The sequence below is a fragment of the Podarcis muralis genome, chromosome 2, assembly GCF_964188315.1.
Source record: "Podarcis muralis chromosome 2, rPodMur119.hap1.1, whole genome shotgun sequence".
NCBI classification, from domain to species: Eukaryota; Metazoa; Chordata; class Lepidosauria; order Squamata; family Lacertidae; genus Podarcis; species Podarcis muralis.
Genome location: NC_135656.1, coordinates 100107722 through 100135338, shown reverse-complemented (window position 1 = coordinate 100135338; position 27617 = coordinate 100107722). Strand labels below are relative to the sequence as shown.

Here is a 27617-nt window from a genome sequence, read left to right as displayed (position 1 = left end):
ATACCACTGTATTTTCATTGATAGCTGAAGGCTGCAGCTACTGTTGAACATATCTCTTCCCTACCACAGCAAAATTCTCTTTCTGTGGCCATCAGTATTTTAGGTACAAGGAGAAGGAAAGGGTGAGTGAAAGGTGGCAATAATTCCTAAATGGCATCTTAAAACAGGAATTATTATTATTATTATATCCCAGGGCGTTCTATACAAGATCTCAAAGTAGCTGTCATATTACAAAAGAATTTCAGAAATAGACTAGAAAGAGAAGTTGCTGAATTACAACTTATTACCAAACTTAAAACCACAGAGAGACCTGGTCTGAAGAGAGACATTGGATTCTTATCTCATTATACATGATAAAGCTATTTTTGGCCATCTCATTCCTTGCTTTTTTCCTGTAAGACCAACTGCAGCCGTTAACAGGTTTACCACACCTATCAGTCAATCACCCATTCCCACCACCCTTCTGAGTAATACCCCTCCCCACCCTCTCACACTATATATAAAGCTCTGGTGACTTCTGTTTCAGTGTATCTGAAGAAGTGTGCATACACACGAAAGCTCATACCAATAACAAACTTAGTTGGCCTCTAAGGTGCTACTGGACAATTCACATATATATATATATATATATATATATATATATATATATATATATATATATGCTTTCGTAGATTTTCACGGGTACAGGAATGCAGGTTTTGGTGTCCTCGGGTGTCTTCCCGTGTAAAAGTTGGGGTGTCTAGGCGACGTTTCGACGAGGTCTCACTCGTCATCTTCAGGCTGGTGCTTTCGGCTTCTTGTTACTGGAACAGAGCAGGATCTCAGTGTTTGAGTTCCTATAAATACTGTTGAAGGTGTGGTGTATAGCCTCCAATGTTCTGGGCAGAGAGGAGGTTCCCAGGCTAGTGTGCCTTTTCTTCTTTTGTTCTTTTGTATATATATTCTACTGCATCAGACCACAACTACCTACCTGAATCTATTATTATTACTACTACTACTACTACTACTACTACTACTATACTCTTCATCTGAAGATCACAGGGTGGTTTACAACATAAAGATACAAAAAAAGAACTCAAAATACATAACAAACAAATAACCCCCCTCCCACGAACACATCTAGTCCAACCCTCTGCAGTGCAAGAAACTTTTTTTTGCCCAACATGGGGCTTGAACCCACAGCCCTGAGATTGAGAGTCTCTTGCTCTACCGACTGAGCTAACCCACAGTTTCCTAGACTCCTGTGTTGTGGACTACAGCTCCCTCCATCCCTACTGACCATGCTTGCTGGGACTGATAGGAGTTGTATAGTCCACAACTTCTGGAGGGAATCACATTTGCAACTCCTGTCTCACGGCCATCAAAACAAAGGGGCATCTTGAAAACCCAGGAGTTGCAAGGTGGAAGATGGCAGCCTTTGAGGAGAATCCACACCTTTGTCAGTGAGGATAAAATAGACTTCACTCCGTCCTCTTGTGCTAAGTCCAAAAATGTGTCACGTCTCTGAGGAGGAATTTACCACGCCATGAGGAGCTGTGTATTGTGGAATTTCCCAGGGCTTTGACAAATTTGTTATTAGGCCGTGTGATTCTCAATAAGTAGAGCCATTTCGTGACACAACCTGCCCGAATCTCTACAAGGCAAGGAAAGGTGTTTCAAGGAAGCGCCTAGCCCTGAATGCACATAAAGGTCCCGTATTAGGAATCTACTCAGCCTGGGAAGGAAAGAGCTATGCGCCGCAACCCAAGGTGCTTTCCTGGTCCTCTTCGGAGCTGCATGCGCAGACCTCCTAGTGAAAAGATGCATGAAGCTCAGGGAAAAGCCATCCAAGTGAAAGGGAAAGAGAGAAAGAGGTGAGCCACACTAATTCTTCACTTGCACCTTAAACAAGTTGTGGAAATTCCCCAGGAATTTCAGTCACACATCTGGTCAAGGGCTCCCTGACTCAGAAGAAGTTTTCAAAAGGCACAGCTATGCTTTTTGCTTTGTGGGGATTTTGGCTGTATACACACCATACGAGCAAAGCACATTTAGAGCACATTTCCTCTCCCCGAAATCTGGGAACTGTTGCTCTCACAGAGCTACAATTCCCAGCACCCTTAGCAAGCTAGAGTTCCTAGGATTCTTTGGGGTGGGATGTTTATGGCGTGTGCGAAGCCTCTATTCTTTGGTTTGCACTGTTGTTTCTCAATGACATTGTTCGTTGTACAGAATACATACATGGGATAGGGTGTTTAGTAAACTGGGACTGTCTTAGTATTAAGCACTATATAAATATATGAAGTGAAATGAATGAATACAGTGTTCTTGCTCCAGGAGACATCTAGTCTATTGGCTTGAGTTGTTTTAACAGGCTGATCCTCTGCCTTTTAGGGTTGTGCCTGGTACTCCGATCTCTGTTTTTAACTCTTTTATGGTGGTACTAATTTTTGTATTTCCGGTGAATGTACTAAACAACAACAACCTTGGACATGCACAGAGAGATGTCTATAGCAGCCTGCCCCAACCTGCAGACATTTTGGACTACAACTCCCATAATGTTGTGCTCCTATTAGCTTTGGCATTGTACAGCCATGCTGGCTGGGGCTGATGGGAGTTGTAGTCCAAAGCATCTGGAGGGCATCCTGTTGGGGAAGGCAGCTCTATAGCTACATATGCCACAGTTCTCTGCTTGGTGAAAATTCTGGAGAGCCAGGTGCTACGAATGCCTGTTGAATTCTGTTTTCTCGAAAAGAGGTCTCTGGAGGCTTGCTGGCATTTTGTGATATCTGCTTTATTTGCATATAGAGAGAGACAGAGAGAGAGAGAGAAGCAAAGTTACTCATGTTGAGCCATAAGAAGAAAACTCTACAAAATTGGGTAATTAGGAGCAACCATAGGGTCATCAAAACATGTCAAGTTTTCAAGTTCTTCATTTTTGAGGGGTGGCTTTTGGGTTGGTCCTAAGAAAGTTATTTCCCAGCTGCGAGCTTTGGAAGTTGAGCACAGAAGAAGATACAGCCGAACTCCTACAGAGGTGCCAAAGCTCCCATCAGATTTTTCAGTGAAATGCCAGCAGCACCGTAATATTCTTACAGAAGACAACTCAGCCCTCTGTCCTTCTGTTAGCTTTACTGCATACACAGAATTAGCACAATCCACAGCTGGGAGGGTGGAGGGGGAAGGTGACCCCCACCCTGACAAGGCTCTTTCTTCTCCTAGGAGGTCTCCAACCATTAGGTCCTACAGCAACAAATCACCTGTACTTGGCCAAACCAGACCTGTCCAGCATGTTGGACCACTTTAGCAGTCCTTCTAATGTCTAGACTCCAACCTTACAGCCATAGAACCACTCAGCTGAAAGGCATCCAAGATCATTGAGTTCAATCGCTAACCTTATTGCTAACCCATTATGCACAGGGAATTCATTTACAAAAGTTAAGGTTGAAGTTTGTACAGTGGTACCTCTGATCCCTTGCAAATGGGATCTGTTCATTTTGAGCATCTGCGCATGTGCGAGTGGCAACACCCAGAAGTAACCCTTTCCGGTACTTCTGGGTCACCGCAGGACGCAACCTGAAAACGCTCAACCTGAAACAAACCCAACACAAGGTATGACTCTACTTTTCTTTTTACTTTGTTAGAAAGGTGCTCTTTTATAAACAAAAATTGGAATGGTACGAAATCCGAAAAGCCCTATTTTGAATTTCAGAAATGCAGCCTCACGTGTCAGTGCAAAATTTTGTTTCAGTATGTCTACAACAATACAGCGATCCATCTGCATAAACCAGGACTGTGGGCGGCTTACTCACTGGGAGAGTCAGTAATTATCCATTATCTTTATTTATCCATTATCAGATGGCAAAGAGTCATGCCTATTCATTTGGTGAGAGAGGAGGATAGGCGGATGCCTCAAGGACAGCTGTCTGACAGCTCTGAAACTCTTGAGTTCCACGTGGGCAAGAAAAAGAGCCTTATGAAACAGTTTAGGGCAACAATGAGGAAGTTATTCCCTTTCTATCAAAGGGCAAGGAAGAAGGCCAAGCTCCATGGGGAAGACGGCTCTCCAAAACCAGTGGTGTCTAAGACGACTTCTGTTCCCCCTAAGTATCATGCCTTTCCAAGGGCTATTCTGGCCTTACCTTCTCCCAAAGTATTTCCAACACTGAAAAGGAAGAAGCTTTTACGGAACGGTAACTTAACTCGCTTTGCCAACGACCACTTTGTGCGCATCATTTAAATTAAGGCAAACGGGGCACACATAGCATGCTTCAAGGGTGCCTATTAAAATATATAATGTAGTCCCTGTATTGTGGCCTAAGCACAACACATAAAATCCATGGCCTGTAAAGTGAGATGAGTGTCACAACCCCAGTCGTTCGTGACTGGACTTAATTGACAGGGGATCATTTTACCTTTAAGTATAATGTAGTGCATGGGGAAAGGACGCGAGTGGCGCTGTGGGTTAAACCACAGAGTCTAGGACTTGCCGATCAGAAGGTCGGCGGTTCGAATCCCCGCGACGGGGTGAGCTCCCCTTGCTCGGTCCCTGCTCCTGCCAACCAAGCAGTTCGAAAGCACGTCAAAATGCAAGTAGTTAAATAGGTACCGCTCCGGCGGGAAGGTAAACGGTGTTTCCGTGCGCTGCTCTGGTTCGCCAGAAGTGGCTTAGTCATGCTGGCCACATGACCCGGAAGCTGTATGCCAGCTCCCTTGGCCAATAAAGCGAGATGAGCGCCGCAACCCCAGAGTCGGCCACGACTAGACCTAATGGTCAGGGGTCCCTTTACCTTTACCTTTTGTGCATGGGGAAGGGGAAAAGGCATTGTGTATTTATGTACTGCATCTGCATAAGGGTCTTTTGTGATCTGCTCCTGGCCCAAGGAACAGTCATATTAATTCCAGGTCACCTAATCTAGAATGAACAGATCTTTTATTGGTAATGAAACTGCCGCCATTTCAGCTTGACTCGCTGTGTATCCTTTCTTTCCTCTTCCTTCCTCTCTGAAGCATCAATTCAGCTGGATGTAAACATTGTGGAAGAACATGCACAAAGCATGCACGGGACAAACACAGTTGTGCAAGCAAGACGGATGATGCGCCGCATCTCAGTGGTGTCTCTGCCGCCTGGGATCCAAAAGGTATGATTGCTGGGAATCAGACTAAATTTGTTGCATTTATTAAATGGCAACTGGCTCGTTTCTTTATAGAGCGAGTCAGGTGTTTTACCTATGTATCAGCTGAGACCCTAGAGCTTCTATGTTATTCACGTTACGCATGCATATACATGCCAACTCAGTGCGCATATTTGGAAATAAAATGCTCACTTTAAAATATGGCATTTATGTACATTTGCACAAAGTTTTTAAGTCACTCAGTTTAAGTACTGGCACAGCTGGAGAGGAGAGGGAGCTCTGTCAAGTAAGCTGCTGAAATGGGGCACTCCTGAATAAATTCAAACATAACATGTGTAAAAGTAGCTATTTATGTTGTGAACCATCCTGAGATCTGCAGATGAAGGGCGGCATACAAAATTTAACAATAACAATAACAATATTTTTCTGAGCTATTTAGCTGTCCCTTCGCAATGGCTCTTTCTCCTCTTTCGAAACGAATTTTCTGTGCTAGCATCCACACCTACAGCTCCTTTGATCACCTATGTACAGCCCTGATCACTCCATTAAAAAAAAAGGATATTGCAAAATTAAAGGAGACATTGGAAAAAAACTCACTATAATCAGACTGAAGGGTGATCACTGGTTGCACAGTTCTTGCTTCTAGAGTGCTTGATCTTATCTGCGTTGTGCAACTGTTTTGTTAAATGCAGAAGCATAAAGGTTAATATAATGCAGATGTCTTGTGGATTAGGATGCAGCCCATAATATAACTACTTGACCTGTGGGGGAAAAGGTTAATAAACTAGGCAGGCTAGATTAAAGAGCAAGCTTGCGGGGAAACAGGCTTTCAGTTTCTAAAACCCAATTCAAAGACAACTTCCTGCCAAAGGAGGAATTCTCTTTTTTTCAGCGTTGTTTCCCAATTTTGAGCAGCTGGTTTCTTCAGGGGGGAAAACTACAGGACTTCTTGTCCGATTCAAATTTTGTTTGGTTGATGAAGCCCTCTGCTGGTCAGACCCGAAATTAAGTTCGTTCTTTTTTTTTTTTATTTGTTCATAAATATGGCAAAAGACAACTGTGCCTGATGAATCTTTAAAAAAGAAGAAGAAAAAAAAGAATAAATGAAAATAGATTCATCTTGGTTTGGGAAGCTTGTGTGCAGCATACCCTGAAAATTCAACACAAAATCGCCTTGCTAGATCAGAGAAATGGTATATATTCTCCAGTACTCCATTGCTACCAACCAGAGGGCCCAGGGAACTTATGTTGCTTAACTTCCATTGTTTAAACATGTTGTTTCCATTTTTGTAAAGCTAACAAGTGTAATAGCTCTTATAGACATATACCTTATAGCAGGCATAGGCAAACTCGGCCCTCCAGATGTTTTGGGACTACAACTCCCATCATCCCTAGCTAACCGGACCAGTGGTCAGGGATGATGGGAGTTGTAGTCCCAAAACATCTGGAGGGCCAAGTTTGCCTATGCCTGTCTTATAGGAATGCACTATAAAGGTAGAGGAGCTTTCACGGTGAGAAGTCATCCACAATGTTTTAAATGGGATTGCACTGCACATATATAGCTATTTCCTACTTATTGAACATATCAAGATACATTTTTGACAGCCTGTAGCCTATAAGCCAATGCATAAGTGTGTTAAATTAATTTTAACTGTTTTTATTTTTATCTGCATTTTAATTTTTTTGTTTCATTGCATTTTATGATACTGTACTAGTATTAGCCAACTGGGCACCATGTGGCGGAAACAAGGGGTGCAAATTTAAGATAGAGACAAACAGACTTGGGAGTTCCCTGTATGAACTTTCCCCATTTATTATGAGGCTGGAAATCTTCCGTGTTCACAATGCAAATTGTATACATAGACATGGCATGTTCCTTTCTCATGGAAGAGAATGGAAAGCACCGATTCATGCGGATCACAGAATTCTGTTCTTGTCTGAATGTTTTGTTTCCCACCCCCCAAAAAAACAGGTTTCCTATTTGGCAAACAAGAAAAATTTCTCAGTGTTCAAAAAGAAGAAGAAAAGTATGCCACCAGTATGGTACCATTCAGACATAACACTAGGGAAGCTTCAAATGCAGGTATCTTGAATCAAAGCATTGTTTAATTATACGGTGCAACATAGGACTTGGCTATACAGCTGCAAATAAAACGTTTTTAAGTGTGTTGTAAGGTGCATTATACAACTGTGACACTAGATGGCGATGGTGAGCTATGGCAAATTCAATATATTTTTCAAAACGTTAAAAAAAGCATTTTCAGAGTGTTTTTTATGTATCTAAATTCCACCATAGGCCTTTATCTTTCAGACTCCAATTCTTCCTTCTGCCTACCAGCAAACTATGAACAGTATGAATGATACACTATATTAGTCACTCTCAGAGCAAACCCATTTCTTTCAGTGGGTTTGTGTATCGCTCATTAATTAAAAGTGAGCCCAACTCATTTTAGAGTGCCCATGAGCTGCACTTAAGAATTGTTGACCAAACTTCACTGTCGATTCATCCTGGAACCAGCCATGGTTGCTCCAGATTATGGGGGTTATGAGACGCTCTTATTGTGACTTTTCCTCTTTGGACTCCCCCATGTGATAAATTCTTATTTTAAATCTTTTATTTTAGTTCAGCGCTCAGCTCTTTTCTCAAGTTGAAGCTCCTGAGTTGATGGAGGGATGTACTTCTGTCTATGTACTGCACATGTAGGAAAATGCATGTACATTAAGTCCACAGCCTGTTGTGTTGCACGCATTGCAGTTCTATGGGCAAATTTTGTATCGCTGATAACATAGTGTAGTATAGTCAGTTTTCTATCTTTACAAGTGACTGAAACCCTTCATTTTTCTTTCAGTTCAAACAAATTTGTTTTATCTTGTTATACTTCACCATTTTTTATCCTCGTTTCTCAACAGGTGGATAATCTCTTGGATAACATCAGTGAAAAATCCATCCAGCTATTGGCTCTGAGAAGTGCAGAGCTGCAGCAGTGCGAGTCTTTGGGAGACAGGATCCTGCAGTCTTCTAAGCAGTTCCAAAGGGTTTCCTTAAGAACCACAAAGAAGCATAAACGGAAAAACACATGCTTTCCGTGTAAATGCTGTTGCTAATATCCTTCTTTTTCTTTCTTTTGAAAATATTACTCAAGCTGAAAGTGAACCATTTGCTGGGACGCTTCTAACAGCTGATTAACTGTCTCAGTAAGGTCAAAGCAGATTTAAGATTTGATGCTACTGCTAAAGCCAGCAGCAATTCATGTTTTTGCTATTTCTTCCTTTTGTTGGCCTCCATATTTCTCAAGAGCCAATGGAGTGCGCCTCCGGGGGGAAAGTCCAATTGAAGTGACCTCCCTGGGGTGCAAGCCTGGGCAGAGTGTATGGAGGTCCTGGGCTGCCCAGACAACAAGGCTCTTGGCCTCGCTGTTGTGGTCCAAAGGTTCTCTATTTCACAGCTTCAATAACCTGAGCTCAGAAGGCAAGAGTGTTCCTTTGTTTATTGCTAACACCTCAAACGGCAACACATGCAAGATATATTTACGAGTTATGCTTTAAGTGTGACCTGTTGGTTTTTGTGGTGACTAGAACATACATTACTCAACACTGGAAATCAAATACAATCACCTAACATTGCAGAATGGATTAAAATAATATGGGATATACTGTTCCTCAAAAAACCTGACCTATTACTTGAAATGTAACTCTCAAAATGACGACGTTATAGAGATATTATTCCTGTTCACAGGTTTTTGGAAATATCGCAATACTGTTCAACCTTATATCATTTTTTTCTACGTTATATCTAAATTTATAGCAATGTGAGCTAAGGTGACATCAAATAAGTGACCAATATAAGGTCATGCTCCTGTATTATATTTTATGCATTTTGCTTCCTCTTCTTTTTGTTGTTTGCAAATAGCTGTACTGATGTGTTAACATTAATATGGAGGTTTTTAAAAACTGTATAAGAAAAAGACAGAAAAGAGCTCAAAGCCTAAAGGAGTATTTTAATTCCAGAATACAAATGCAATGTGAATCTAAGACTAAGTATGTAATACCAAGTATTTATTGTATTAAAAAGACATTTCAAACATTAAGTCAAATGCATTCCAATGGAAATACAATCTAGTTTCTCAGGAGACCAAAAGAAAAAAAAAGTATCCATTGGCTTCCAGGCTTTGGAGCTATATCCAGGGTCTGTCTATTGTTTATCTGCAGATACCATTGGTGTATCTGAGGCATCTTCTGCTTCTGAAAGCTTCTCATCATCTGAAATAAATATTGTGCTTGTTGTTTAAAAACATTCACTTTAAAATGAACATAGAAAAAGTCATGCCCTATTATTTTGAGTGCTACTGAGTTGAATCTGAAAAGGTAAGTAGACGTATTGAAGCTTATGATGAAATTTAGGGGAGGACAGGAATTTGGCAAGCTGAGTGTATGAGGGAAGGAGCAACAAATAAACCTGAACCCACGCAGTAAGGAAAGTAAGTCATGCCTTTATATACTGAACTCACTTACTTTCCAGTGTTTGCTGAAGTTCATGGATGGTGCTCAGAAGTACATGGAACTGCTTTCGCCTCAACTCCAGCTAAAAGAAAACAAAAACAAAATCTGAAGCATATGAAATATTTCTTTTGGATTCTCTCTGTACTGCTTCAATGAATCATCATCTAAGTAAACATATGTGGGTGAAGCCACAAAAATGTCAACCTACAGACCCAATTTTCATTTTCATATAGTTAACATGTTCTATCTAATTCTAAAAATAATTTGCCAAAGTTTCATTTTGCAAAATGGCATTTTACACATGAGTAAAGCAACCAGAAGCATGGCATGCCCTATGACTCAGATTTACAGTACTCTATTCCCCCCCCCCTCTAAAGTTCAGTTAAAGACCTTTCCAAGAAAACAGACAATAGGTTAATGGCCCTTTATTGTATTGATAGTTTTCGCTTGCTCGTTTGGTACATTGACAGGAAATTTTATGTTAGGAACAAAATCCAAGGAAATTAGGACAACAACACTTACTGAGTGCATTACGTTTGTCACATAAACACATACTTTCCCCCCTCCACGGCAAATGAAAATCTATGTTTTAACATTATTTTCTTCTTCAAGGTTCTTAGCATGAAGAAAATATATTACCTGCAATGTATTTTAAATGCAACATTTCTTGTAGCCTATGTTATGGTTTAGAAAAGTACAAAATTGGTATTTCTCTACTAGCCCCCCCCCCCCCCCCGCCATTTCTTGAAGCATGTAAAAGCTTCTACCAGCTTCCCTTCACATCCATGGAGGAGGTAGACCAGTCCTGATTGGCTCTCCCTAGCTAGGCTGAATAGGTTGGCTTATCTAGAACAGGCATAGGGAAACCCCAAAGGTCAGATTCTTATCAGGATCTGCCTTGCAGGCCAAATTTGACAGGTGGGCAGGGCTAAAATATTAGCAAAAACACAAAATATTTTGTAAAAAAAAGCTTATAGATGTTACACTGGTCGGTACGGAATTACCCATGCAGTATTTCATTGTAAAAGAAGAAGAAAAAAATCAGCAAAACTTACTTTGTCTTCTACATTTTCTTTGATATGGGAGAGATGCTGAAGTTCTTTTCCCAGAGCTTCTAACTGCCTGAGAAGAGATTTAGCATACTGCCATTGAAGACACCTTATCTTTGTTTTGTACTATTTATTAATTAATAATTCCATTTATAACTCAACTTTCAACCTGAAGTTTTTCATCATTTATATTATGCTCTGCAACTGCCTAGTGGTTCCCAGAGCAGCTTACACAAATAATAACAAGTATACGAAAGCACGTGCACTTAAAACAGTGCAAAACGATGTAAGATAGAGGAGTCATTTTTAAGACGCCCGGGAAGTAAAAAGACACTGGGAAGAAAGCAAACCCTCACCAGGCATGACTTTGGGAACCACATTCTGAAGGGCACCACAACTGAGATGGACCTATCTCCTACCATCAGCTCCACCTCTGCTTGTGGTGTTGGCAGCCTAGAAATACTACAAGGGCACATTTGTGTGGGAGAAGCTACCTAGATTCCAAGTCACTTAGAATGATTCAAACCAGCACACAGAATTGTGCCAGGGAAGATGTCCAACAGGCATGGAGGAATCCCAGAAGCATCACCTTTATAGAAAAAGTACAGTCTAATTCTGCTGCCTTGAATGAACACCCAAATGCAGTGTTAACTGGACTATGCCACTCTGCATGATCACAGTGACTGTAATTACAAATTACTTACTAAATCTAGGCATATTCTGTACAGGTGAACATTTTGTGCGAGTTTCTGTGGTGCACTTTCAAATAATACCACCATATTGTTTTAATTTCAGTGACTGCTAGCTTTCAGATGCTCTGATAAAGTATTATCACAGTTTCATTTCAGGTGTTAGACCCATACTTACTTGAGTGTTTCATGCCTATCCGGATGATGCTGTATTACTTTAGCCAAAGCATCATATTCTGAAAGAATGAAAGATTATAAGCATCATATCTGACTTTATTTCAGTTTCACAAAGTTATAGAGTGTAATTTCACTAATTTTTAAATTTCTGTTTATAACTTGGCCCATTCTCAAACTTTCAGACGAGAAACAATTAAAAGCATAAGAAATATAATTAAAACAATATAACTGGGATGACAGGTGAATGAATGCTCTGTTGCTTGGCATATGCACAGCCTCAACTTTAACTCCATACCAAACATCTCAATGTTTGCCCATGTGATGATGATGATGATAATTTTATTGTTTACACCATGACCATCTGGCTGGGTTTCCCCAGCCACTCTGGGCGGCTTCCAGCAAAATATAAACAAATAATAACCTGTCAGACATTAAAAACTTCCCTGAAGGGCTGCCTTCAGATGTGATACTGGCTTGCCCACTTCTTTACCAGTCTCCCTTCTGAAAAGAAATCTCCCTAGTTCATAACACTCATTCACCAGAGGGATGGGTATGATGTCTCTACTCCTTTCACCCATTCCTCTAGCTTACAATCACAGGATCCACACCACCCTCTCTCACATAGGGGAGACATGTTTTAACCCATCTATTAGTACAGATTTCCAGCAAACCAGAATTACAAACACATGATTGAAACATGGATTGCGATCATGATTTGTGGGAAACCACACTTCGAGTAAGACATTATTTCCACTCATGTCACAAGGAAATGCAATGAAAGGGCAGGCACTTTATGCTTTAAGTTCAAGTCTAAGGAGTGATTGACAGCATAGGCAATATTTATTTCTAAACGAGATCTTTCATAACAAGTGAAAATAATCATGGCAAGTTAGAGAAGGCTTGTCATATGCATCAAATCACTAATGTTACATGCCCCTTCATATAAAACTAGCAATTACTAACTGCAAAATAAATAGTTACCTTGGCGATTTTTTCGTATTCTTTTTGCCTGAAGAATCTGCTTTTTGCACTCTGCAATTTTCTCATGTGCAGCAGCTATGTTATTTTCTTCCAGAAGAATAAAATAAAAAAACAATTTGACACAAATCTATAAATGTCACAATGCCTATTTATTAAAATTTGAAAACTTGTACTGTTAAGTGGCAACATTATATAAACATCTGGCTTTCAGGTTTCATCTCTAGTCATTGTGAATAGGTCCATAAATCACAATACATTGTGTATTCTAATACTGTAATTACTGTCAGAGTGCTCAGAATGCAGATCTTCTGAAATAAATATTTCTGTAGATATACCAGACAAATAAAAGATCCATTTCTAGTACGCTCCATGAAATCTGATCTGTTTACTGGCCAATTTTTTTGATGTGGAGCTAGGATTATTAAACATTTTATTTAAAATATTTCTATGACACTCTATAGCCACGTTCTCAGGGAAACTTACGAGGAGGTAAGAGATTTGTAAATAAAACAAATGAATAGCAAAACATACAAAAGCAGCACCATGTAGCAGTGCCAGAATAGTCATAATCAGAAATGGAATACAGTGGTACCTCGGGTTAAGTATTTAATTCGTTCCGGAGGTCTGTTCTTAACCTGAAACTGTTCTTAACCTGAAGCACCACTTTAGCTAATGGCGCCTCCTGCTGCTGCTGCGCCGCCGGAGCACGATTTCTGTTCTCATCCTGAAGCAAAGTTCTTAACCTGAGGTACTATTTCTGGGTTAGCGGAGCCTGTAACCTGAAGTGTATGTAACCTGAAGTGTATGTAACCCAAGGTACCACTGTAGATTGAAAGGCCATGGAAAACAAAGAAGCATTTGACATCAAAGCAGCTGCCCATGGAGGGGGGCATTTCCTAGCCAGGATGCCACCACTGAAAAGGTCAATTACCTCCAGCATCTTCTCTAGCAGGTGCTCCCTGAGAAAGCTTAGGAAGATCTTAAGTTTGGGAAGACACATGTGGAGAGAGGGGATTCTTCAGGTACCCTAGTCCTAAGCCATGAAGGTCTAAAAGGTCAAAACCAGCACTCTGCCTTGGGCTCTGAAATGGACTGGGAGCTCAGAAATGGAAGCTGGCAAAGCAGTGGTCTGATACGGTCATATTTCCCAGTCCCAGTTACTAATCTTGGAGCTTACAGAGGTTTCAAGACAGTCTTCCGTGGCAGTCCCACATGCAACACCTTGCAGTAGTCCAAATGGGAGGTTACCAAGGCAGGGATAATGGAAGCCAGGTTATTCCCATCCAGGTAGGATCATAACAGGTGCAGCAGCCTAAGTTGCTAAACAGCCATTAGCATATAGAGACAACATGAGTTTTCAGCAGGTTGAACTGATTTAAATCAATGGTTTAATTCAAGCTTCCTATTGGTACTTCTTCTAAAAAAGTGTGCAAATCTGACCACTAAATCATGCTAAGTTGCATGCTTTACAAGCAGCCCTTGCATCTATTTGTCACATTGCATTTATTTTTTCCGTACTCCCCTGTTTTACCTATAGAGGGAATGTCTTTAAAAAGTATTCCCCTATAGGGACTTTCTTATGACCGGCTCCCATGACAGTTTGTGAGGTTAACAGTTCAATCCTGTCCATGTTTACTCAAAAGTGCTTCAGTCTGCCTCAGCCCAGCCTCACAAAAAAGAAGCGAACAAAAATGAACTCACAGTGACTGATATGCTATTTTTATCAGATCTGTGTTTGACAGGAAAAGGGTAAATATTCACGTTTAAGAAATTATCAAACTGATTCTTCATTTACAAAGCAAGCCTCCTTCAGCACTACGTCTGGTAGGACACATTGACTCTGCTTAGTGATTATCTGCAGGGCTAAGACAGCCTTGTGAATAAGCTCACAGAAATCACTGGCTTCCTAGAGACCGGCAGAGGAGGGATGGCTTTTCTATGCTGGATGAGAACTCCATCCCTCCTCCACCAGCCCGCTCACTCACCTGTTTGCATATCCTCTATGCTATCAGGCCTGTGCTTAAATACAAAGGTGGGCTAACATGCATATGAAACAAAATCTTTTTTTTAAAAAAATGTTTTATCCACCCTAATCTCCAATGGCAAGGAGGAATCAGGAAGCCCTCCAGACTATATACCTGAGCATTCAGAGTACCATTGGGGAACTTGTAGCTCTCCACATGTCAACTGACAAGAACTCCTCTATCTGTTCCAGCCAGCACAACTAGTGGTCAAGGATAATGAGAGTTTAAGTCAAACAACACCTGGAGGGTCACAGGTTTACCCCCCAATCCCACAGGAGTGCAACCCTCTTCAGAACAGGGAGAATACCACCCATCTGAATAGATGAACCACCTGCTAACCATACCTCTGCCTTATCTCGACTTGAGCTGGCAGCTTCAGGTTTCAATTTATAAAATGGAAAGAACTGCAGTGTGGCAAGAATGGATTGCTTTTTGCGTAATTATATTATATAAAACAATTATATTATATAAAACAATTATATCACCATTCCAAGACGACAATATTCAGACGGAAATCCAGTATTTACCTATATCTTTGTAGATTTTTTCGTAGTTCTCCATTTCTCTGAGGTTCATATCATATACAAGCAAGGTTTTTCCCATTGAAAATTCACACTGTGACAGAGTGCTCAGCATGCGTTGGTACTGGGTGTAGCTGAAAAGGTATTATGCATTTCAATAATTTAATATCTCATGGACATACAATGATTCTCGGGAGCTCAATGCTGAATTGAAGCCTGATGCAAATCAATACAAATTAATGTTTTTTTGTGTATTTAAGGGCTCCCACAGCTACTTTCAAAGCTACCTGCTCTTAGTGGTGTTTTTCTGGCATTTATAATCACCATAATAGAGTCACTATATAAAAAAAGAACATTTGTTGTAAAGCTGATCCCTTACACTCCTAATATGTGTCTATTATTACAGCTATCAAATTGTCATTCTGTAAATGCACAGGTTAACTGATATCAATTAGTTGCAAGGAGGGAATGCATGCAAAAGGAGGAGGTAGGCTTCCTTTAACCAACATCTGAGCAATGCAGAATAGTCTGGAGGAGGAGGGGATGCCAAGAAGACATAAAGCAGCTGCCTAAATCATTGTGTTGGCTATTAGTAAGGGTAAAACAGGCATTGCACAGTATTCTTCTGTGTAATCCTTTAGACAAAGTTTATACAAAGGCAAGATGCAGTCATTGGTTCTGTTCTAAAAGGGTGGGGTGAGGCTGAGGAGACAAACCTAGCCCCACCTACCTGCTAGTAAGCCCCATTGAATTCTACAGGATGTACTTCAGAGTATGCACGGTTAAGGTTGAGGCCTTAGTTATTGAAAAGCCCAGAGCAGGTGCTATAGGTGTATTAATTTAAACAATGTGAAGCAGCACCCCCAACATCAGTCTGTTATTTTGGGGGGGGGGGGGAATCCACATTTCTAACTAAGTTCCCTAATTGCTGCTAGTATCAGCTTCAAAACAGCAAGGAAAGCTGATTTTTACGGTAATCAAACTGTATACCTTAAACTGTTTACTTCAGACATAAATGGGGCCACAGTAAATAGTCTGAGGTTTAAATGCTCCTAGAATCTCAATCTTAAGGGAAATAAGTAGAGCTAATAAAAAGATGATAGCAGTCCTTGAGCACTGTGCGAAATGCAAATGTATTTAAATTGAATAGTGCAAGTGATTAAAATCTGGATGAGAAATCAGCAACAAAAAGCTCACTACATCACTTGACAGACCTAAGATGTTTATACTTCTAATTCTAAATGGATCTGCACCGCTTGTACTTCTAGAAGTGTAAATACAACTTCCTGATGCAGAATCTTTGGGCTTGTGGAAGTATTCATCAATGATAAATGATAATTACTAAAATTAATTTTACATGCTATCCTGTCCTTTGCCCTTTGTACTATATCTATTACTTATGTATGGATCACGATTCGCCAGATAGAGTCCAGGGCACTGTACACCAAACATATGAACAAAATTCAACTAAAAAAAAAACATATATACACTAAAAAAGGCAACAAACAAATTAAAACAGAATGCACACATTGCTGATGTCGTGGACACCTCTTATTTATCGAAGCATGAAGGCCTTGACAAAGAGAAATGTTTCCCTTGGCATCTGTAACCCAACAACATGGGAGACCATCACACCTCTAAGGGGAGGTCAATCCAGGATCAGGTCCCTGCCTTGAAGAATATCCTTCCACACATCCTTTTTGCATAAAAGTCTGGTACTTCAGAGCACTTTTGAAAAATGGCTATAGTCCAGTCTAGAAATACTTTTTCTGATAAAACCATTCCATCTCAAGCAAAGTTTGTTTCAGACCAGTGTTGCCTGCCTGCCCTATCACATTTTAGCATCTGAGTGATAGCCTTGGAAGTTCCTGTTCGAAAGCAATAATGCCACATCCAACCCACATGGAATGGATGGCATAGATAGCGGCATTGGGAAAAGTTATCCTGTCATTCACTTTTTCTTGAAAGCAGAGATGAACTCCAATGCTAAACAGAAAGAACATACAGCCTTCAAGAGCTGTATCAACGGGATAAAAAAACCACAAAGGCTTGCTTTAAAGGAGCATGAGTGTGTATCCTTGATTCTGTTTGCCTTTACAAAAAACAAACACAAAAAGCAAAGCTAAGTGAGTGTTCCTGTGTAACAGTGAAACACTTTAAGGGAGCAATCCTATACACAAGAAACTGGCATGAAGCAAATTGGTGCAAATTAAGCTGATATAAAGTTATACCAAACTCCTTTCAGCAGCAGGCCTCCTGCTGGCTGAGCTGGTTTGAGCTCTGGCAAAGAAAAACAAGCCTTGTAGGTACACCACCCTTTTGCCAGCTTAATTTAGCCTGGATGAGGGAGTTAAGAGGGCATAGCCTGACCGTGCCAGAAATGTCGCAGCTCAGCTAGAGATCCGCTGGATCCTAACCCGCTCATCCTTGCTATAGGATGCTCCCCAAAGAGTTAAGAAAGAAAAAATAATAATCTCCCAAGTGTCACCCAATGACAATATTGTACAATCAACATTTGTATTACATTGTAGCATTGATGTTACAATCAGTACTCAAGGTGCCTGCAACACTCACAACAGCCAACATTCCGCATGGCAACTGCATTGCAATGGCTCCATTATCTGGAGGCAGAATTGCATTTTCCTAAATAATAATAAAATCAAGCAAGCCTAATGTGAGGAATGTGGTAGGCCTACAGAAGAAGCACAGCTCTGAAGGAAGTCATCTGGACTGCACACAACACAGCTATGCATTTACTTTACTAAAAGGATTGTGTTTGAAGACTCTCATGGTGTTTTGTTTAAGGTCAGTTGATCAATACACCTTTCCAGGGCAAACGATTTCGCCCATTTCATACTGATCACCAGCTGCTATAAAACACAGCTGCCAAAAACATTCCTACTATTAAGAGTGGGTGTTCAACAGAATATACTTGAAATTGACAAGTAATTAAAGAACTGATGTATCATAGCTGGATTTCAATTGTTTACACTTCACTATAGTATTTAGACTGTTTAAATATTTGTTTTCCCAAAAGACACTTTCAAACTCTGAAATTTGGATGCAGTCGTACCTTGGAAGTCAAACGGAATCCGTTCTGGAAGTCCATTCGACTTCCAAAATGTTTGGAAACCAAGGTGCAGCTTCTGATTGGCTGCAGGAAGCTCCTGCAGCCAATTGGAAGCTGCAGAAGCCACATCGGACGTTTGGGTTCCAAGGAACGTTCGCAAACTGGAACACTCACTTCCGAGTTTGCGGCATTTGGGAGCCAAAACATTTGGGATCCAAGGTACGACTGTATAATGTTGTTACCAACATCTGCCACTGGACACAATTCCCACATAAAACTAAAAGCTTTTATTTATGCAGAACTGGTGTTTGATGACCTACTCCCACTTTCTATTTTATAGGTAAGACAGAAATACCCTTCTTCATGAGATCCGGAGTTGCACCACTTGATGAAACTCTTCACCAACAAATTAATTCGTCTGTCGTCGCCAGCACCATCTCCGTCAATCAATAGTCGTTTGCGAATAACTTCATCTAAGGCAGAAGCAATAATTTAAAATGAGCAACAATGATATGTTGGTTATTGTCACAGAAAGCAGCCATTTGATAAGGCAACTGCCCAAATCCTAAAACTGTTTACTTAAAAGTAAATCCTGGTTCCAGTGGGTTTACTTAGTGAAAGTATGTATTAGGGTGAGGGGGTCTGTAAGTATATATTGTTATCCGAAATGCCATCCCATAGGATTACACTGGACTATTTAATTATTAGTTGATTTCATACAGTGTTTAGTCCTGAGAGACAATTGATGGATGGATTTCAAGCAACACAGATGAGGTATCTCAACACAATCCTACACATGTGAACTCAGAAATAAGACCTGGTGATTTGAATGGGGCCTATTCCCACGTAAGTGAATACAGGATTATAGCCTGAGACTCACACAAATGTGGCAATATATTATAAATTAATAGGGTTGGTTTTTTTTCTAATGCAAAGAAAACTTTTATCGTCATTACAGGTATAAACAAACTTATGAAGGCGGAATTAAGAGGGGAAATGGTCAAGAAATGTTTATATCACCACAGAAATAAGTTCTGAAGCCAGAGAGTGTGTGAACGACAGGAGGTACAGGAGGATAGCTAAATGGCCACAGCGTCAGGTCGTGAGCTTATCATTACTGACTTTGTTGTCAAAAATATATCAAAGGGGGTGGCTACAGAAGAGGAAGAAGGCTATGTTGCAAAAACAAACAAACATACATTCATACAAAACCTGGAACTGAGCCGGGGGTGGGGACACAATGCACCATTGGCCTCTCAGAACTAACCATTCTTTGCCATGGGACGCAAACACAAGATGTGGGGCGAGAGGCCCTGTTACAGAAAAGCGTCATTATCTGCAGCTCACACTGTGCCCCTCGAGCGCATGTACCGAGCATACACACACATTTTTAGCATTTGCCCTGTGAGGACGAAATCCACACAGACCTACGCAAAAAAAATCCCAGTTCCTAATTTCTCGGAAGGCGAGATCTCTGGATCCTAAAACACAACAATGCACACAGTTAAGCATCTTCCCCCACATCTTCCCTCTGCGCCGTCCCCCCTTTCCCACTCTGCGCCCCTCTCTCACCAAGGGCTTCCCGCCCTGGGGGTGGGGGCATAATGGCAAGATGCAGTGCTGAAAGATGCAAGTCTTCCCCGGCGCAAGAGCAGCCGCGCATCGGGGCTCCCCAAATTTATTTTGGATTAGCAGCACCTGCGGCTCTGACGGTCGCCATGTGCTCAGTTGTAGGCAAACTCGCCCACCACCTCCATACATCTTCAAGAGGGGAGGCTGGGTTGGGTTGAGGGCGAAGAGGCTGGGGCGGGGGCAGACGGGGGTCTCGCTCGCGAGGATTTAAAATGTGATCGGGGGGGGGGGGGAGTGAGAGGAACCGGCATTATATTATTATTATTATTATTATTATTATTATTATTATTATTAGTGTAGTTATTTGGGGGAGGGGGGATCCCGCGCACGTGAACTAAAGGCTTCGCGAGGCCCCTTGCGAAGGAGCAGAAAACGAGGCTGGTGGGCGAGATCGGGCTTCTTGGGCGGGCAGAGAGGAGCGGCGGCGGCGGCTGAGGGAAGCCGGCTTGCGAAGGCCTGGGGAAAGCCAGCAAGGCGGCGGCGGCGGCGGCGACAGGGCCCGTCCGAGGCGGCAGCGCCGCGGGGGAGAGGACCGCGAAGAGGCCGCCCCCGGTGCCGGGCCAACGCCGCGGGGTCGCTCGGCCAGCCACCCAGCCTCTTACCATCGGTGACGGCGCCCATGGCGGCGAGCGGCTGATGCAGGCGGCGGCGGCGGCGAGCGAGCGAGCGAGGTGGGTCCGGCTCAGGCGGCCGCTTCCCACAATGCAGCGGCGGCGGCGGCAGCAGCAGCAGCAGCAGCGACGGCAGCCGGGTAAGCGGCGGCCATGGAGTGGGAGGAGGTGGCGTCGTCGTCGTCGTCGTCGCTGGCGGGGGCGGCCGGGGCCTGAGGAGCAGCGAGGCGGGAGAGCTTTCGGGGCAGCGGGCGGGCGGGGTGGTCGGTGGCTGGGCCGGCCGGCCGGCCAGGAAGGGGCGAGCGAGCGAGCAGGCCTGGCACGGGCGGGCAGCCGAGCGCGGGCGGCAGCGCAGGAGCCCCCGCCCCGTGGGCCCCGGCCTCCAGCAGCCCCTCAGCAGGGCTGCTTCCCCGCCAGGTGAGGGCGAGGCAGGCGGTGGGGTGGGGTGGGGGGTGGGCGAGGGGATGGGGCTCCACCCCTCAGCCACGCTGCCCAGGGTCGTGGCCTGGTTGTTGGCCAGCAGCCACCTAACCTTTGGTGACCTTTGCGCAGCCACCCCAGCGCTGCCACCACAACTGTCCGGGCCGGCGCTATGGGCACAGCACCCTCAGAACCGCCAAAGACCTGGGGCCGGCGTCACCTGTGTCTCCTTCGTGACACCCGCTGCCCCACTTTTTCCTTCCACAGCCTCACTAGATCCGGCCTCCGTGGTCGCCACCGTGCTGTCGCTGCCGCCAGGACAGGTGTCATGCTGTCATTTCCACCGCAATGCCCTGCACTGTTGCGCCGTGGTGTGGCAGCTTCTTTGGACAGTCTTGTTGCCACCCCCCTTGCTTACTGTCTCTTCTCTAGCGTCCTCCGCCGACCCCATTATTGCCATGCTGGTTTTATAGTATGGTACTGCTATATAAGAATTGCTGCTATATCTCCGCTGGTGATACCGTTCCATTGGGTTTTCCCATAGTACCGCCATCTTCTTTGCCGCTGTTACCACAGCTTCTCTTGCCTCCCCACTAATCACTTCATCAGTTTGTCTGTGCCAGTTCAACTTTCCTTGTGGCGCCATCATTGCAGTTGCTTCCCTTGTTTCTTTCACTTTCATATCTCCCATATCACTTTGTTTCCGTGTTTTCTCTAGGTCAGGTTTGACAACTCTTCTAGTTCTCTTTACGCTATTGGAGAACCACCACTACCAGAATAGTACATACGTTAAGAATGCTTGATGTTGCCACCATTCCTTTTGTCTTTTGCCTTTTTGGTCATCCTTGCCATTTATCTCATTACCATACAAGAAGCCCGTCCATACTCATTACTCCTTTTGCTGGTGTTTATGGCATTTTCCTTTCCAGCCCATAATTGTTGTGGCATCTGTTTTGCTTATTATTGTTTCTGAAATGTTTTGCATTGTTATTGTGGCCTTTGTTAGCACGGTTGACTTTCTTGATTTCATGCTTCTTAGATCTGCAAATATTTTGGGGAAACCATTTATTTCCCATTGCTTTATCTGAAATTACTATCACAAGCTCCACTTAAATTCTTTCTGTCATTACTTTTGATGTAATCATAGAATTGTAGAGTTGGAAGGGACTCCAAGGGTCAATTAGTCCAACCCCCTACTATGCAGGAATCTCAGCTAAAGCATCCATGTCTATGATTTTCACTATTACAGTGCTAAAGTAGTTGTTTCTGCTCTCTTTGACATTCTTCCAACAGTGATAAGTATGTCATTCTGAGCTCCTTTGATGAGAGTATCTCTTGCTCTGATCCATTTGTGAAGCCATACAGTAGATTTTGTGTTTGCTCGTGTGTTTATCTTAGCTTTTGGCATTGTTGTTTGATACATCACTATTGCAGTTTTTCTTTTCTACTTCCCTTGTGCATGTTTGCTACATTTGATTCTGTTGCCGTCATGGTACACGTTGATGGATCATAATGCTTGGCCAAGCTCCTATTACCACTCTATAACAACTGAGGAGCAACAGTGCCATATTATTGGTAAATTCAAACAATAGGAGAGTACTTGACCACAGAATTATTCTTCCTCTTGTTTGTTGTCCTGAGGGAAGTCGGAGCATGTCAAACTGACAAGATAGCTCAGTGGCAGGATATCTTTAACTCACTCCATTGAATACAGTCCTCTTGCATTGGTTGTGTTCTCAAGCTGAAAGCAGTCTAAAGTACGTCTGGATTCCGAAATTCACTTTTCTGTATTCAGATTTTGGGCTAATACTAAACACGAACTGTCAGACACAGAACCTTGGTTGTCAGATGTTCAGTTTTGGCTATCTGATTACACATGGTTAGTGGCTAATCCACATCAGGAACTGTATCAGTAAATTCTGTGTGAATTTGGAAGAAGAGTGACTTGGTGTAAGCATAGCTGCTTTCATATTTATATTGGTCTTTAGGACTTCACTTACTGTTTCCCAACAATTTAAGTATCAGCTGCTGACAGTGGAATGAGGAATGGTGTTCATGCTGAGAGGTGTAAGGAAAAGAAGCAGAGGTATATTTTGTTTTAGTTGTGTTCTTATTGGTCTCCCTGTTCTTCGGAGCAACTGCCTCTGGACCCAGTCAAAGCTCCTGCTGTGGTTTAGAGGTGAGAATGTGGGGGAGAGAGAGTGAGTTATGGTAATGTATGGAAAGAAAAAAGAAATTAAAGGAGTAGTGAAGCTACAGAAGCACTGTAGGGTGCTGTAGTCTGTAGGAGGACAGACCCTGAAAACTGCAGTGATGTTAGTGAAAGCTGTAGGCCTATAGAACCACAGGCTTTGATATTGCAGAGATCATGAGCTGTACCATATGGGATCTATTTATTTTTTCAGGCAAAACATGTCTCAAATGTTTGAATGTCTGGCCAGCATGTTTCATCTTCTTTTTCAGTAATTCCATTTCTCAGTTTCTTTCTTACATTGTAAAATGCATTAATCCATTTCTCACATAGAACATTTGTTTTCCTTTGCAGGGCCTTTATTTTATTTTGACAGTATCAATAAATGATTTACAATGTTCTGAACAATGATCTGAAGAACATGAAGGTGCAATAGTTTCTAATTTGTCCTGCTTTGAATGTGAACTGGCTTAGGGATTCATTTCGAACTTGAAGATAACCTCTGGTAGAAACAGGAAATGTTTTACAAGATTAGTCCAGTGGTTTGGTCAATCTTATATGCCCTTGTTCTCACTGAAATTTTACTAGCCATCACAAGTATGTTCTAAGCTGCAAATGTAAAACTGCTTCTTAATTTGCAGATCTCATTAGGACAAAGAGAGCTCAGTAGTGTTGGGGTTATATTTTAGGGTTTCAGCTTTTAGCAAATTGTTCAGAGGGAAATTGCACCCTAACCCCCAAAATCATCTGTAGTTTCGTATATGCTATCCTTTTGAGAGGTGACAATATGAAAACTTGGAAGGATAGATTATATTACAAATACGTTGCTTTGGTGTATCTAAATGCATATTTTGTGAGTCAGCACTGAAATCCAGTCTGAAGTGGCAATATTCATATTGATTACTGCAGAGACCCTTAAGTACCGGTAATTTACTTCAGAGAGTCCTGTTTACTTCAGTTAGGGCTGCTGTGCATTAAACTTTCAGGGTTAAGACCCAAAGTCCCCATGTACACATTTACTTCTTATCAAACACCATCTGATTCAATATTTATGCTTGCTAATACAGATTAGAATCCTAGGGTTGGAGGGGACCTTTTAGGTTATCTTGTTCAACTCCTGCTTGATACAGGAATTGCCATTTCATTTTGACTACAAACTGGGAGCAGGGCAAAATGCAACCTTATCTTTTCTGGAAGCCTAGCCATCCTGATTGTAACAATTTCCGGAAGAGTATATCTGTGTTGTTTTTTGTTGCAAGAGACTTAAGGATTGTATTGACTCTTAGCTGGTAACACTGAACATTTTCTTCTTCCTGTGACTATGTGGAACAACTGATTTGCTTAAGTGAGCTGCATTGGTTTTATTAAGCTCATTCTTTGCCCTTATAGACACCTCTGGTGTGGTGTACCTTGAACACTCCAATTGTGTAGTGCAATATCGGCATGATGTGGGCTACTTAATATATTTTGGATAGCAGATACTGCCTCTAGTTCTTTCTATGATTGAATTAGACAGGTTGAGCATTATGTGATTCAGGATGGTACTGGCTTAGATTGTCAGCCTTCCGCTCTACCCATGACAGTGTTGTGTAATAGGCAAAAAATTCCACAGGTGAGGTGCATTTCCATGCTTTTGAATTTTGTTTTGTTTTTCTGCAGCCGCCCAGAAAAAAGTGGGAAGCCCTAACAGAAGCATTAAAAGAAATGCATATTCTGCATAAATGATTGCAGGAAAAATACAAATGTAGAGGGGGAGATATAATTGCAAAGCAATCAAGGAGTTCCTTAGTCTTAACTATGAATTCTGCCTACTTTCAGTGCCATTCTTAGCCAGTGTTAATCACAGAGATGCAATATAAATGGGGCCACATTTGGAGAAGGGGACAGCCCCTAAGTGAGTAATCATATTTCTGGTGTATTACCTGCCAATACTTGATGTAAATCGCTAGTTGCCTGTGGCAAGTAATGAACAGTCTTTAAGCTGGGAAAGTCCACAAACATTTATCCTTCTTCCTTGTAAGTGATTAACAAATGATTAACACTGATACTTATTTTTCTTGCCTGCCTAACCACATACATGTATGTATTTTGGATTTCAGTTCTGTAATCATTCTTTTAATATGTCCCCATTACAATATGAGTTGGTTGATTTTTATTTATAACACCCACCCACCCACTGCTTTTTGTAATAACTGCCTTTGAAATCCCAACAAAATAGAATAATATAATAGCAAATAAGAATAGTATCATTAAAACATTGTTAACAGTGGCAAATACTGAGCAGGAGCCAAAACCAATCTCAAACCCCTTAAAAGCCTGGGGAAACATCATCAACCAAAAGTTTTTACTTGTCATCTAATATAAATCTGATTTGATGCCAAGAGAGTAAATAAGGGGGCAGAATTCCAGCAGTGAGATGTCACTGCCTAAAAGACCCTCTCTCTGATAGGACACGATCAAATGAGGTAATTAGAGATGAACTGCTAATGATAGCCAGGTTGTTATAAAGTGTTCATTTTGAGCCAGGGATCACCCCAGTTTAAACCATGGAAACCGTTTTTAGTTCCAGGAATATGAGATGTAAGAACATCACATATTTCAGTGCATAGTAACTACATTATTCCCAACATATTAGTTGTGGTAGGCCTTCCCAATCTTTGTGTGTGACTTCTGAGCAGGCTTAAGTTCTAGTTCTCACTTTGGAAGTTTAGCCCCCTGTGTACATAATGAAGTTGCGTTAATCTGAGTCACACCATTGATTCATGTACCCGTACAACACACTCAAGCTAGTACTGACTCCCCAGAGTCATAGATGGAGGTCTTCCCCAGCCTTGTTCCCTGATATCCTTGTAACTGGAGAAGCAGAGATTGAAATAATAGATGTAGAAGGGAAATAACTAAGCAAAATGATAACCTCAACTAGAATGTTGTATCCTAATAGAAAACCCTACATAGAAATATTCAGTCTGTCATCTGTCCCTGTAATTTTTCTGTTTAAAGATTCCTTGGTAGTAAGCTGCACTTCTATATATACTTAACCTGAGAATAAAACCCCTTGAACTCATAGGTGTTTCGGAGCAGACATGCTTCAGATTGCTTTGTTAACTTGTTAAATGTTGTTCTTCCTGAGCAACTGTTCATACTTTTCAGAACGCTCATTTGTAAGTTAGACAGGAAGAACAAAGATATCCTCATCCTGAAGATGGACATATTGAATTGCAGTAGCTGATAGGAGAAGCTTCATCATGCTGCTAGGTTTCCCCCTAACTGTTTTATGTCTCAGGGGCAACCTTTACTTGAAATGGAATTTGCCACTGCCTGTATTCAGCCTCGGATAATTTGTTTGAAAATGATGTGTTTTGCTTGGCAAGTTTCCTCTTTTTATCTGTAGTCCCCTATCAGGCCTCCATTAAGTATGTTCAGCTGATTCTGCTTCTCCCTCCCTTGTCTGTTGCCATTAAGTGGGACCCAAATATTTACCTTGCAGGGAAAGCAGGGTTGATTATACATGGGATCTTAGTCACAATACTGGATGGTTGAGACAACTGTCAGGTGACTGCAGAGGAAGAAAGTTCAAAGGATAGCTGCTCTACCACATAGTGTCTCTTTCTGTCTTTTTAGTTTGGTAACTAGGTTCTTCACTGGCAGGTTAGCCTAGAGTACATGCTGAGAGGTTGCAGGAGCCTCTGCTTTGGTCATATGATGCCTAAGAAATGTTTCACATAAATATTGTGGTCTCATTTTGGTCCCCAACCACAGGAGCTAAAAGTTTACTTAAATTAATAGGCTGTAACAATGAGAATTTTAGTTTCAGTTGTTGCTGTGGTGAGAATTACAGTTGTACATTCTCAGTTGCTTCATGCAAGCCTTGTGAAATCAGAGGAGCTCTCGCACAGCATCAATCCTTCATGAATTATACCTGCAGCAATTAGGATCTTCTGTGCCTGCTTTAACATTTTTTTTAAAAAAATAAGGTAAACCCTGTAATTATTTTAGTGCTATTTATGAAGCGCTCCTTTATTGTTCTCTTAGAGCATAACAAGGTGTGTCATGCTGCAATATCGCCACTGTCAAGTGTGTTTCAGAAATTAGGTTTGGGTCTCATCCTGAGGAACTGACTGTCCTAGAATGACACACGCTGGTTTAGTGTCTCATCATATTATACTCTCGTGAGGAAAGTTTCACTCTTCTAGATAAGAGGAATAATCAGTTTAATCATTGTCTTTCTTTATGGATAGACTAAATATAAGCTCAGCTTCTCCATGACACCCGAATAAGGAGAGGCTGTGCAAGCTCTGTACAATTGTCTTCATGCGGTGGTGGACTGGATGAGGGCCAGTAAACTAAATTTCAATCCTGGGAAGGTGGAGTTTCTTTTGGTAGGTGGTTCCCATCTTTGAAAGACTGGCCAGTTGCCTGTTCTGGAGGTTGTTGCACTCCCTTTAGAGGAGCAGGTACGCAGCTTGGGGTTACTCTTGGATATATCTTTGTCACTAGAGGCCCAGTGACCTCTATGGCGAGGAGTGTCTTTTTACTAGCTTACTCTGGTTTGCTAACTTTGGCCATATCTGGAGCAGCATAACTTGGCCACTGCAGTCCATACATTGGTAACCTCAGGACTGGATTACTGCAATGTGC

General features: G+C 41.9%; 3 protein-coding genes across 4 annotated transcripts in view; 2 read left to right on the top strand and 1 right to left on the bottom strand.

Moving 5' to 3' along the window:
* Positions 1–1637: 1637 nt before the first annotated feature.
* C2H3orf49 (chromosome 2 C3orf49 homolog) lies at positions 1638–9817 on the top strand. The gene is made up of 5 exons (XM_028719502.2): positions 1638–1853; positions 3838–4172; positions 4990–5120; positions 7087–7197; positions 8025–9817. The coding sequence occupies exons 1-5, from the start codon at positions 1732–1734 to the stop codon at positions 8217–8219; spliced, it is 894 nt and encodes a 297-aa protein (XP_028575335.2). The 5' UTR covers positions 1638–1731; the 3' UTR covers positions 8220–9817.
* THOC7 (THO complex subunit 7) lies at positions 9150–20499 on the bottom strand. Its single transcript, XM_028719501.2, has 8 exons — positions 20360–20499; positions 18481–18598; positions 15062–15189; positions 12511–12597; positions 11531–11588; positions 10670–10736; positions 9627–9696; positions 9150–9374 (listed from the first exon to the last, which is right to left on the bottom strand). Exons 1-8 carry the CDS (start codon positions 20376–20378, stop codon positions 9307–9309), a joined length of 615 nt encoding a protein of 204 aa, XP_028575334.1. The 5' UTR covers positions 20379–20499; the 3' UTR covers positions 9150–9306.
* The window catches only part of ATXN7 (ataxin 7), a 102845-nt gene continuing 95608 nt past the window's right edge, over positions 20381–27617 (top strand). The window contains exon 1 of one of the 2 annotated variants that reach the window (XM_028719498.2): positions 20381–20508. The gene's annotated coding sequence lies outside the window, so the exon portion shown is untranslated. Of the gene's footprint in view, positions 20509–20647; positions 20786–27617 lie in introns of those variants that run through there. The other variant, XM_028719497.2, reaches the window with a different exon arrangement.